The sequence below is a fragment of the Apostichopus japonicus genome, chromosome 13, assembly GCF_037975245.1.
Source record: "Apostichopus japonicus isolate 1M-3 chromosome 13, ASM3797524v1, whole genome shotgun sequence".
Lineage (NCBI taxonomy): Eukaryota > Metazoa > Echinodermata > Holothuroidea > Aspidochirotida > Stichopodidae > Apostichopus > Apostichopus japonicus.
The window spans coordinates 22,957,144-22,971,081 of record NC_092573.1 but is presented as its reverse complement, the minus strand read 5'-3'; the positions used below and the strand labels follow the sequence as shown (position 1 = coordinate 22,971,081).

The following is a 13,938-nucleotide window of genomic DNA, read 5'->3' as shown; positions in this document are numbered from 1 at the left end:
GGTAAGGGTATGTGGGAGGGGTAGGGTATGTGGGAGGGGATGGTAGTATGGCATTTGGAAAAGCTCTTAAATATGGCAAGCAGGAAAACCATGGAAATATGTGAGAGGGTACCTACTAGCAATCTAGCACGGTTACCATGACATCCATCCTCTATTCTCCACATTTCCAAGGCCTTGTTCGTGTCTTTGGTAGGATTAGTTATGTAGTTTCTCCAGAGCTTGAGAAGAAATTGGTTACTGTAAAGATGCATTTTGATAGTATCTTCTTTCTTCCATTGCAGTAAAGCTTCGAGCTCTCCAGCAGTTGTGTCAGATAGTCAGACATCAGAAATGGTGTTATCCACGTACTCTGCCCATACTGACCCAGAGCCACCATCCTTTCCATGTCAGCAGACAGTTCTTGAATGCAGAGGAGACAGATTTGAGGGAGGGTGAAGGACGCCAGGGTGCTGAAAGGAGTTCTCTGAGGTAAGGATACAGTTTGGTGGTTAAAAGGCCTTCCTGTGGAAACATTATAACCTGTATTTAACTTAGATCATTCTGAGGTTTACCGATGGGGATGTTTCACTACATGCTTTTGAATCATAATTCTCCATCACAAAGATAAGGCTTATATAAGATAGCAACAAATAAAGGACATATTTACTTCGTTCCTCGCTTACCTGTCTCCTCACAACCTTAGCACCTCACTTTACCGTGTCTAGTATGCCCTGGTAATATTTTAACACTGTGCACCATCAGCGACCGGCTCCTCCGGTCGTTGCCCTTCCTTCTCATTCTACCATCCAAAGTGTTTACACATACGTTTGATATAAGATAGCAACAAATAAAAGACATGTTAACCGTATCCTAACACTACCAGTAAAACCTGTAACATTTTTAACAATAAACCCTGTTACTTTCTTCTGGTAATCCTTGTTACCTTCTACTCTCTACAGGTTAACCTTGTTACTTTCTACTTTCTAACAATAAATCCTGTTAAGTTTGTACTATCTAACAGTAATACTTGTTAATTTCTACCAGTAATCCCTATTACTTTCTACTTAGTAATACCTGGTACTTTCTACCTGTTAACCCTGTTACTTTCTACTGTCTTACAATAAACCCTATTACTTTCTACCTGTAATTCTTGTTACTTTCTACCTGTAATTCTTGTTACTTTCTACCAGTAATCTCTATTACTTTCTACCAGTAATCCCTATTACTTTCTACCTGTAATTCTTGTTACTTTCTACCTGTAATTCTTGTTACTTTCTACCAGTAAGCTCTATTACTTTCTACCAGTAATCCCTATTACTTTCTACCAGTAATTCTTGTTACTTTCTACTAGTAATTCTTGTTACTTTCTACCAGTAATCTCTATTACTATCTACCAGTAATCCCTATTACTTTCTACCGGTAATCTCTATTACTTTCTACCAGTAATTTTTGTTACTTTCTACTAGTCATCCTTGCACTTTCTACTAGTACTCCCTGTTACTTTCTACCAGTAATCTCAATTACTTTCTACCAGTAATCCCAGTACTTTCTACTAGTAATGTTTTGTTACTTTCTACTAGTAATCCTTGTACTTTCTACTAGTACTCCCTGTTACTTTCTACCAGTAATCTCAATTACTTTCTACCAGTAATCCCAGTACTTTCTACGTGTTTACCAGGGCTGTTACTTTCTACTTTCTAGAAATAAACCCTATTACTTTCTACCATAAATCCTTGTAACTTTCTACCAGTAATTTTATTACTTTCTTTAAGTTATCCTTGGTACTTTCTACTGGTTAACCCTGTTACTTTCTACTTTCTAACAATAAACCCTATTACTTTCTACCAGTATATAATCCTATTTGCTTTCCACTTTATGCCGGTTAACCCTGTTACTTTCTACTTTGAAACCTGTTTAGACTGTCCAGAGACCATTGGTAGTCGCTTCATTGATTAGTGGGACAGTTTTGCAGTCTATGCTTCATTTCTGTAGGCTTTGTACTGCCTCGTGGCCCGTTGCATGCACTGTAATGCTAAACATAAGTTCCCACAGCTGGCTTCCCGCAGTTTTGGGAAACTCCAAGAGGTGGCAACTTCGCTTGAAATACATTTTACAAAATCAGTTTTTCTTAACATGCAAAGTTGCTTTCAGCTTAATTGATACAGAAATAATATACTGGCATCTTAATAAAAAGGTACGCTGGCTTTTTTACAACCTGGGTTAGAAAACTGTTTATTCACTTTGAAAAATGCAAATGTACACGCACCCTTTTCAGGGCCCCTCAATCAAAACCTGGTGGTGGTGGAAAGGTCAGTTTCACCAGGCAGAAATATTTGTTTGTGCTAAACTAGCATGCCCTGCCCTGCCCTTGCCATGCACACAAAGCACTGTACTGCATGCCACTGTGAATTAAACAGTGGTAATAGAGAAGATACCAGTCCCTAGTAGTACTCCACACGGCCCATTGCTTCAGGGTAGTAGTCAAATGTTTGCATCTTTCAAATTTTGTTCAGAAAATTTTTGAGCGCCAGAATATTATAGCATTGAAGTATTGAGTTGAGATGTTTACAGGGGAGGTGACTGGTTGGCTAATATCACATTGACCTTTAGTTGCCAGGGTACTTAGTCAACAGTCCCTTTGGGGTAATTAGTATTTGAAAGTAAACAGGTATTAGAAACCAATCCACCAATGGGAGTGCAGCTACAAATGAAGCATGTTTGTGGAGGAATGCTTGATCCCAGACTTTAGTTTTGAAAAGAAGTTCAAGTTTGAAATTTGGCAAGTATTGTCAGTTTTAGTGGTAGTGGTAATTCACTTAAGTCAGTATAATATTTATATGGTAGTCATAATGTCACATGTCATATCAGGTGATGTCACCATTCTAGTGTAATGTCGTTAAAATGTAGTGATTAAGAACGAAGACGGTAAGCAGACGGTAATACAATAAGTGGTTTGAACGTTTCATCAGTGAATAATATAGAAGGTAGCAGCAATCTGAAATGTAATGTTGTTTGTGATTTGATATGTAATGGTTGGTTATAATGTATTAAGTAGAATGTTTCAAGTAATGCTCTAAGCAATGCTAAATGAAGACCAGTAATGGTGATAATGATATCAAATATAATATTTGCTTTTTATATAGCGCTTTATACTGTACCAGCGATAGGTCTCAAAGCGCTTTACAGACGTTATATTACCCCTGGTCAATGATAACCTGTCCCAGAGACAATCCCTCCAGTCGGCAGCAGTTATATACTGCGCCCAATGACAAGTTACCTCATAGGTACCCATTTAACCCCTGGGTGGAGAGAGGCAAGTGAGATAAAGCATCTTGCCCAAGGACACAACGTAATGAACTAGGCAGGAATCAAACCAGCTATCCTTGGATCACGAGTCCGAGGCCTTAGCCAATTGGCCACCACGGTCTCATGTGGTGGCCACGCTCTCACATGATGTAACGATCTAGGTTATAGTGTTGTGGTGGTGATGGTCATGTAATTAAGTGAAGGTACAGGTAATTGGAATGCAGTGCTTTTGATAATGGTAATGTTAAACATTATAACTAGGTAACATGATCGTAGTGGAAATTTTAATGTAGTGATAAATTGGCCTTTGGTGTGTTCATGGTAGCGACGACGCTGACACCAGATGTATGTATACTAACACAGTTGCGATTGGTGGTTGTAGTGGGATCTATACATATTCATTAGAAGTCAGGAGTTAAAACAAGACATGGATACGATTGACGATAGGCGGCTCATGAAATGATTTTAGCTTCATGAGTGTACTACCCGTCAACTTGATTAATTGTCTAATTTTTTGACATATTTTCAGGATATTTCTGTTTTTCCCTCCAATTTCCCCAAATTTTGTACAGAATGCATTTACTCTCCCTGACAGGGGTAGGCTCTATAATCTGACAATTTGTCATTTAAGATTGCTCAACAAAAAATTCCAAGTATATGACAACTTGTGATGTCTATTTGGCCTTAGGTTTTCTTATTGTGCATAGTTATAATGTGAAAGTAAAAGTCATGACATTCTCTACATATTTGAGGTTGTGTCAGTTCAATCAACCAGGTGGTATTTTGAATAGGAAGGAGTGCCATACAAATCTCAACTTCCATCGAGGTTAAAATTGCTCGATATGACCCCGGGATGTTTGTCATTCACCATTGAAATGACCAAGATACAGGAAGAGATGTACCTTTGTTAACCCCCCTCCCACTCCCCCTCCTCCAAAAGGCCCACTCTGGAGCCCAGGACTGGAGCAAATACGACTTTTGCAGGGGACATCTTCCAAGACACATGGCTGTGACAATACTGTATGTCAGTTAATTGTCCCTTCCCGCCTCCTTCCCCCCCCCCCCCATTGCTGAGGAAGTTCATTGTAGTAGAGGGGTGTAACCATTATGTCTGTAGCATGAGACATGATGTCGGGGCCATGGGTCCATGTCAGTGTGGGTCTGACAGTCCTTAACCTTTCATCTAGAAGCAGATACAGTTTGACGTTTTCAGATTAAATAAGTTCACCGGCTTTAAAGGGAGTGAAGACTCGCGCACAAAGAAACGTCTCATGCCGGTAATCTGACCTAGTTTCGAATGAGGTGTAACAGAAGTGTTAGACACCACCATCAATCCCAGAAAATACACACACAGCTTGCTACCATCGGTAATTAGACACTAGTGTACAGGACAGCTAAGGTCAATACCCACAACACAGTGTATATAGCAGCAATGGACATCTCAGGTCTAGATAAAAGGTAACAAGGTATCACGTTTCATTACTGTCTGCATTTTGTAGCGACAAGAAGAAAACTTCACTTGCAAGCAACGAAAAGTTAACTTTTTCAGAGCGCGGCACGCGGTTTGGGGCGAGTCTTCAATGCCTTTAAGTAGATTAAAACAAAATGGAGGTAGAGTATCATATACCAGCATGGCGGACTTCTTTTCACAGATTTCTTATAACAAATGACAAATTTGTAGAGTGCAAGCAGATACAGGAGTACTACCAACTCTGTAGATCTTTGATAGACTGTTTTATTTTTGTCTTCTTCTATTTTGAGTGGTGGAGGGGGGAGCTTGATACAAATGATAAATTTGTCATCTTCAAAGTTACTTCTTTTGGTTTCAGTTTCAGAGATATTAATTTATGGTCAAGTAGTGTAGAGTGACACATATAATAATAATAATGATAACACTGACTGTGGAGTTATATTGCCCCAAATCAGAAAGGAGAAGAAGCTGCTCTAGGTGCTTTAATACCAAAACAACAAGTTATTTAACAATTAAATGAACAAGTAAAGAAATTGAGTCATATATATATACAGTACTGTAAGTGTACACATGTATGTAATCTTTACGGCTCTTGAAAATAAAAACCTACACCTTTGCTTATTAACATTCGACTTTGTTGCTTGTTGAATCAGTGAAAGAAAACAACATTCACAAATAAATGTAAAAATTCTGGAATAATAAGCAGCTCTATTAACTATTTGAATCACTCGAAGTCCTAGAGATTGCGATCTTGAGGTACGACTTCCAGGAGAGAGCTGACTAAGACCTAATCTTGAGTCTAGGGGTAACCTTTAATAGTCGACATAGGAAACTTGACTAGAATTTCAAATCCGGGATCGGGTTCTAAAGCCCTGTGGCTTTGTACTTTAATGTTATTAATTACTTATTCATGATATCCATATCTGCTCTCTCTTTTATTTCTCTCTCCCCTCCTCTCTCTCTCCACCTCTGTTCCCTCTGCCCATTCATCTGCCCCTCTCTTTCCCTTTCCAGGTCTCTCCTTCTACCTCTCTCTCTTCTTTGAATTCCTGGATAACGAGAATCTCCATCATTCGGTCTTGATTTTACAAGGGCTTCTTCCTCCTGACGATGCTCTCTAAAAAAAAAACTGCAAACATAAATATGTACATATTGAAATCTCATCTTCCTACTAAGCACTGACGAAAAGAAAATCTGAAAACTGCTTTCCCAGTTTACCGATTTCTACGGTCACTACAAAAAAACCAATACGACTGTCTTCCGATGTGTAATTTTCATCCCGTAGATGCTACTGAGCGTCCAGAGATCCTCACATGAGGAAAGATCTAATTAATTAAGACATTGGCAGATTGCTCGGCCTTTTTTTTCCAACGTACCTGGTGCCGTCCGTCCGTGCTAATGGACCACTGGTGTCAATTTGGCTGTCACTCATCAGTCATATATCATAGATACGTTATCTGTTAAACCTGCTTTGAAAGTTATTTCTGGTCAAAAGTATTAAGGCACTAGGCCTATGGATGTCAATTTAATATCACAGCACCGCTCAGCAGTGAGTATCTCATCAATGACACAGCGATACCCCCGTTGAATCAAGCCGAAACTTTACCATTCAAGTACGAAAAATCAAATCAAATCAAATCAAAAAATCAAATTTCCTTCCCAACTTTAGTCAACGACCTAATCAATTTGAATACAATGTTGAATAATTGATTATCCTAAGCTCACCTTAGACTCCCCACCCTTCTCCCAACCCTTTGCTTTTTTATTCAGGCCTAAGCTGCTTTTCAATTTTGGCAATTTTGGCAACAATGTTGATCGTATTTTGGAACAATTTTGAGCGGGCAATATGCACCCTGCAGACTATTTCAAATGAAATTGACATATCACTGGAGAACCAACTGGTTATGCACTGACCTATTTGATAGAGATACTTGTTTTGTGCAATTCTCACTCTCATCCCCTTCCGCCCCTTTCCCTTCCCTCCCCCTCCCTCTTTCCCCTCCCCCTCCAACAGGAATCGATTTATAAGCTGTATCCCTTTGGAATATCTTGTTGTAATTGTTCCTTCATAATTCATATACTTGGCAGGAGACTTGGACAAGTCTAATATTTACATCACAGAGCCAGATACTGGTGCTTTAAGTTGTAATATTAAATGGTTTTCTTTAGTTCTGTTACCTTTATTTATGTTACTTTGATAGGGGGCGGTATTTAAACGTATTGCTGCTTCATTGCTGCTATGATGTGGTATATAAAATTACCTAACATTGGCATCCATTTCACCATGGTAACATGAAAACAAAACAAAACACAACAAAGGGAGATTTCACCTCCCGGTGATACTGCATCGTGATACATTGACAACATGGACAGCCCCTGACCCCCCCCCCCCCCTCCCCCGATTTGACTTTAAAGCCAGGATGTTTCCCAGTCATGACCAAGAATGTTCTTATCTGTTTGGTGAAGTTGTCCATCAAATCCATCTCTACCAAATAAGTTAAAGAGGATGGTTGTGTTTGCTTCTGTTTTAAAGCGAACTGAGAGAAAGAGAGATCTTTACTGTTTGTGGTTATATTTTAGAATTTTGCTAAATTCCTAAATCAGACATAAATTTACTGACTTTCCTAATGTCCAATCCAGAAGAAGATATTGTTTATCATCGTTTTATTTGCAAACGTTTTGAAAAAATATGGCTCATGTCGTCATTCCCGGTTCGATTTTTGAGTGCAGGAAGGCAAGCAGATCACGTTGTGGTAATGTACACTTTACCTTTCCTGTAACTCTATAAATGTATTACTACGTTACCACAGTAACAAATTGGACACAAAATTGCAGGTTTAAACGATGAGGCAGAATCTTTTTAAACGAGGCCTGATTGCTTTGTCTCCATCCCTCACAGATCTTCCTTCAACACTATATCGAATGTAGTGGCTGTCCTAAATAGTTACCCGAAGATTGCTTTGTCAGACTTTTCCAGCTTAAAAGAAGGAGCAATAAAAAAAATAAAACATAAAATTGTCCTAGATTTTCATCTCTCTGCTGCTACTATCATCAGCTTCCATGATCAAAACAAAAACCCCAACCAAGTCAAATAAGGCCATCCCATAGCAAAATTCTATCAATAGAGACTGACCAGGATTGGCTCACAATATCTCGATGTTTCCATTCTGATCAGGGGGGTGTGGAAATCATCGTTCATTCATCCAATCAGTCAACTTCTGTCCCATTCTTTCTGAAGAGTTGATTTTGTTATGTTCAAAATGTATCCCAAATATTATCATTTATAATTATCACTTTTGGTATTATTAATTCAGCTAAATTTTATCTCCATGCACAAATGAGTGTGACTGAACAGAAAGAACAAATTTCTAAAAAGTTATAACAGCTTTTTGGCTTGAGTTTTTAAACTTGACCTGTGGATAAATTTGAAGGACCCTCCTCCGGTAGTGAACTTGACCTCTCTCAGGTGTCAACTTACAAGTTAGATTTTTTGTGTGTTTTCATCAGGCAAATATTGGCAGCTCACCAACTATGCACAGTGCTTTAGGCTTGAACTAGCTTACATCTTGTGCATTTTGCTGGGCACTGTACAGTATATTTGTGTATGAATGCTTGTAGATTGCGAGGAAAGAAAAAAAAAATTCTCAGGGTTTCGGTGGCAAGTCACAGGCAGTGTGGGCTTTTCATATCGGCATTGATGTCCACCCACCCAACAGTTATTGACTAGCAAGAAAAGTAGGCTGGATTTTGTTTGTGTCAGTAGTCTGTGGATTTCTACATGTGGATTCTTGATTGAACTTGGATTCACTGTCATTCATTTATAAATCTGTACCAAATGAAAATAACAGAACGATGCGGTCGTCAAGTGAGTTACTACTTATTAGCTTAACTGAGCTGGTTGTTTGTATATGAGGCAGCAGCTACATTAGGATACAGTATTTGTTATTGTGGTCATATAGTGTTTATGTATACAGTCTTGCCAATGGCCAATGATTGCCTGTGGTATACAGTCAGTCAGTGTAGTGACTACATTGAAAGTTAAATGCTGGAAATATACATTTTACAAATGGGAGAGGTTGGGGAGTGGGATGAGGAGTTCGCTGCAGAGACAAAACTGGTAGGCTTATTAAATTTTATGCACTAAAATTAGTTATAGATGTTTTTATTTCTACGTTCAGAAACTTGTGAAGTTAAAGAAAGCCAACTTTTTTTTTGAAGTGCTATCAAGGTTTATTTTTTGACTCCTCTTACCTGTCTTCTCTCAACATACAGTATGCACTCTTACCTACATACCCTGTGAAGATGGATAAATTTATACCCATTTCAGCCGAGTATTTGGGTAGTAAGTCACTGTACATGTATTCAGGACATCCAGCGGTAAAACAAAAGAACCTTTGTTGAGCTATGAATGAAGTAAGAAAGTCTCAAATTAAAAAATTGTTGACTGCTTGTAACAGATCAAAGGTAGCAAAAGTTATGAGATGTCTTGGTTAGCAAATGAAACATTCTCTTGGAAGAGAGTAATATAGGGGTTCTCAATAGGCCAAGGCACTTTGGCAAAATTTGGACTGCTGAAAGAAATGTTGACCCACATGCGTAGTGTAGCATTGATCGAGCATGCCCGCTCTTTAGCACTCTACCAAGTAGTAAACTTACTTTGTAGATTGCTCGTTCTAGTATGTATGTGTGAACAGCTCTCTGGCACTTTCCTCCAACCATTCTGTTTTTCTTGCCCAATTAGATGAGAGTAAGCTGAGAATCCCTGATTATAAAATGGGCCTACCTATACATTAAGATATACATGCTCCAGTCAGGAGATACTATTAAAGTTGTAGGGGTAAGGAAGAACTTTTGACATATTTCAGGAATTCAATCAGTTCCATGATGCATTCCCAAGTTTGTGAACTTATGACATCAAAGATGTGCCTTGGTATATTTAGGGATAAATGTAAAAAAAAGTAAGATAAATAAATAAATATAGTTCTTTTGTGAAACAGGAAGGATGGCATATATTCCACATATTATGTATACATGTTTATTTACATATTCCATATTATTTATATATATATATTGTGATATAGAATAACTCCCTGTTAGAGCTGCTATCCAGATATCCATACAGCTTTGTCATGAACCAGTCAGTATTTTCATAATATTTTGAATGAGTAGTTGTGTGTTGGAGATTAGTTGCATTATCATAGTTTTTTTTATTTAAATAGTAAAAGGTAGATCTATAAGATCATCATTCCAAAACAAAATAATATTGGTAATATACTGGTATTCATTTTAATTTACTTTTGCTGACCACCAACTGTTTTTTTAATGCTAAGACAAAGAAAGTGGAAGTTGTGTAGAGTGTGACAAGTAGCAAACATTAACAAAGACAATACCCCAGCCTTACTTATCGGTCTTTGTGATACAGTAGAAATCCATTGTCATGAACAACTTTCACTTGAACAGAATAAGGAAAAGACAACTTCTAGACACAACATCTAAAACTAGGGTGAGTGGTATCTTCCAAACCGAAGGTGATTTTTCTTAGCTATTTGAGTGAGTCGTTCTCCACGACAAAGGTCTCTGTCAATACAGGCTAAAAATGATGGTTGTGTCTCCTTTAAAGGCATTGAAGACTCGCCCCAAACTGCGTGCAGCCATCTGAAAAAGTTAACTTTCCGTTGCTTGCAAGTGACGTTTTGTTTGTGTCGCTACAAAATGCAGACAGTACAGTAATGAAACGTGATACCTTGTTATAATTAGCTGGACCTGAGATGTCCATCGCTGTATCGTTTGTTCACTATGCTGTGGGTATTGACCGCAGCTGTATTTACTGACTGTACACTAGTGTCTAATTACCGAAGGTAGCAAGCTGTGTGTGTATTTTCTGGGATCGATGGTGATGTCTAACACTTCTGTTACACCTCATTCGAAACTAGGTCAGATTACCGGCATTAGACCTTTCTTTTTGCGCGAGTCTTCACACCCTTTAAGATTCATCTCCTCCATATGCCTTCCTGCATACACCAGTGACTACAGTCCACAGACTCCCAGGTTCTTAATGAGTAAGAACCTGACCATTCCACACTGTGGTGTAACTTTTTTATGCCCCTAAGATAAATAAAAATGTGAAAAAAGGATTTTTGGTTTGTAGGTCATAAGGGGTCATCAATGGAATGGGGTAAGTCACCATCTTAAGTTGACCTCTTGAATAGAAGGGTGGCTCACAGGGTAGTAACTCTACACCAAACAGCTTAAAATTGTCATCTTTTAGGCACTTTCTCAAATTAGAATAAACTGCAAAAAAGTTTTTGTTGTACAAACATTCTGATTGCCAGATTTTCTCTCATCAGATGTGATTTAATGCTAATCATGCTCCATGTTTCAATTAGGAATTAAGAAGGAACTGTAAAATGTAAACATTAAACCACAAGGCATTAATTTTTTGTTGTTGATGTGAACCATTTTTTCACTCACCAACTTTATTAAATTTAGGATCCAAATCATATAGTCCAGTCAGTGGTGGTTTGTAGTGATGGGGTGTGTATGTACCAATGTTTTTGTTGTTGTTTTTGTTGATTTTTTGGCATAATGGACTTCCTCAATTTTAATACTGTACATGAAAGCTTTAAACTTCATTTTAATATTAGAATCCTTCAAATTATACCTTCGTGAGTCAGTTTTTGATAACTTTTTCGATGCTTCATTGATAACTTAAGGAATGCATGAAAAATCTCGGGCAGTTCCTTTGACTTATATTTCAAATGTCATTTGTACAAGAAATGTAGTAAAGGTCAGTATTGAAGTAATAAGATTAAGACTGATATTAAAACTTGTCTGGATGACCAAATATTGAGAATCGAATCAATCAGTGACATTCTCATCATCATCAACTTTTACTCGGTGATCAAACCTCGAAGAAGGTCTTAGATCAATGACAATCTTACTCTGAGTAGTGAGTATTTACCAGCATAAGGTCCGTAAAAATGCCAACCAGTTGCAAACGGATGACCTTTAGAAATTTGAAGATATCCGTGGCAACATGCTCAAAAGGGTAAGGAGTGGGGGACCATGCTTCCCCCCCCCTCCACCTTCCATTGTCAGTCGGGAGAAGAATTAGACCACAGCTAGAGTTGTACTCACCCCTTTCAACCACACACAAACAAAAATCAAGATTCATTATTAGCACCACCTTGTAGACTAAATTTATTGTCTAGATATATGCCTCAGATTGCACCATTTGATGAACATTATGTTTTATTTTTTTCCCGTAACATTTTATAGCATCTTTCATTCATCTTTGGTGGCCTTTCCACATAGATTCAGCCCCTACTTTAAATCAAGACGGTGAAATTTCTGTTTATTGCACTGAACATTGAAGATCATGCAGGCTAAAATCTACAATAGTTTGAAGCTCTCTAGATGTTATAAGCAATCAGTAAGTTAGACTGTATTATTGTATATATAACCCGCCATGGAAAACGCCAATTTTTTGGAATTCCATATCCGCATAAACACCCACAAATAAGTGGTTAATTAAAACTGCGACTGAAGATCATATTCCTCTTCAAAGCTAACATTGCACTGTTGATATAGCCTGGATGCTATCGCTATTAAAACATTGCCTAATTTGCATATTAGAAATAGGGCAGGTGTAATATTACCAGAATAAAGACTAATGACCACATAATCCTATTTTCAGTGAAATTAAAAAGAAATCTTTATTATTTGTCAAGAAAATTGTGCTGCAGTAGTTTTGTTACTAAACCTAGTGGACTGTTAAAAGATTTATTAAATTTATGAAATATTATATATGATTAGTTTTATTAAATCGTCAAAACTACCAAGATCCTGTATCTTGCTACGCTGCATGTAAACATTTCTTTCTCCCTAATAATCAATGAAATATGAAATAAAATAACAAATGAGCAAATTTGACATAATTATAAACTGAAAATGGAAAGAAAAGGTGGTCAAAAACCTATTTTGAAAACCTAAAGAGCACTTGACCTATTCCAACGGTTTTGTGTATCTTTGTTCAATAAGGGAGGGAGTATGGCTTCAGCTCTTTGCTTTGAAAGGCCGTGTACACAAAAAGTCTGTTTTCCAATATCAAGTTGTTAAATATTAAACGCATGTTTGTCGACCATTGTTTGTCTTCTGGGACAATTTTTTTTGTCTTGTTTAAGATGGATCACCATTTGCGATCGAATTTGTTTACATATTAATTTGGAAGTAGTATTGAAGATCGTGTTATTTGGTTTCTGGGGGCAAATTTTTCAGATTCTTTTACAAGATGAATTGATGGATACTGCTGCAGAGAGGAAAGTCAACAATTAGAACAGAAGTCATTTTAGTTTTACTTTTGTTTAATAAGTGGAGTTATTTTACTACATTGTTGGGATTTAAGTTAAAAGAAATTTAAATAATACAGTATGTTTTATATATGGTTTTTCTAGATGGTACTGTAAGCATTCAGTCGTATGGATTTGTAAAGTTCCTTGTTGTCCACATCGGTTTGCTCCTAAAGCCTTTAAATTTTCACATCTGAGAACACAATTTCCAGAGGGGAAGGGGAGGGGGAGGGGGAGGGGAACTGATGATGGCAATGAGATTGAATTTCGCTATTGTGAAAGCTTGTGTATTCAGGATCAGGATTCAATAGTCATGACCACCTTTCAGAAATGCTCCTGACCCTTCCCCCTTTCAGGGAGGCTCCTGACCCCCCCAATTCGGGGAGGCTGCTGACCCCCTTTCAGGGAGGGTGCTGACCCCCTTTCAGGGAGGCTGCTGACCTAGCAAGATTGAATCAAGACTGTAGTATGAACCCTTGTCGGATCAGGAGGTCAAAGGTCACTTCTGCATTGAATAGTGTGAACTAGTCTAACGGTGGTCAGTTAGCACACTGTAGTATGGTGCTTGTGACTCTTTAGTGTCAATTACTGTGACATCTTTGGGATGATATATATTGCTCTTTGTTTAATGTCTACCTCTCCCCCCCCCCCACCAGTTCTCAGGTAGGTCCCGGTGATTTCTATTACTCTGTGACTATCGGGGGGGGGGAGGGGGGAAAGAAGTTCCTGATTCCCACTGCCTTTTTAAAATGTAAACAAGGCCTTAGTTACAGTACATAATGGCATGGTTTTAAGGTCAATTTTTGTATATATTCTTTGTTTGTTGAAGCTATG

General features: G+C 38.0%; 1 protein-coding gene across 1 annotated transcript in view; it reads left to right on the top strand.

The window, feature by feature from the left end:
- The window catches only part of LOC139978990 (small ribosomal subunit protein uS11m-like), a 53,022-nt gene that overhangs the window by 16,345 nt on the left and 22,739 nt on the right, over window positions 1-13,938 (top strand). Inside the window, exon 2 of the mRNA XM_071989628.1 lies at window positions 282-468. Coding sequence (XP_071845729.1) covers window positions 282-468 — 187 coding nt within the window. The remainder of the gene's footprint in view (window positions 1-281; window positions 469-13,938) is intronic.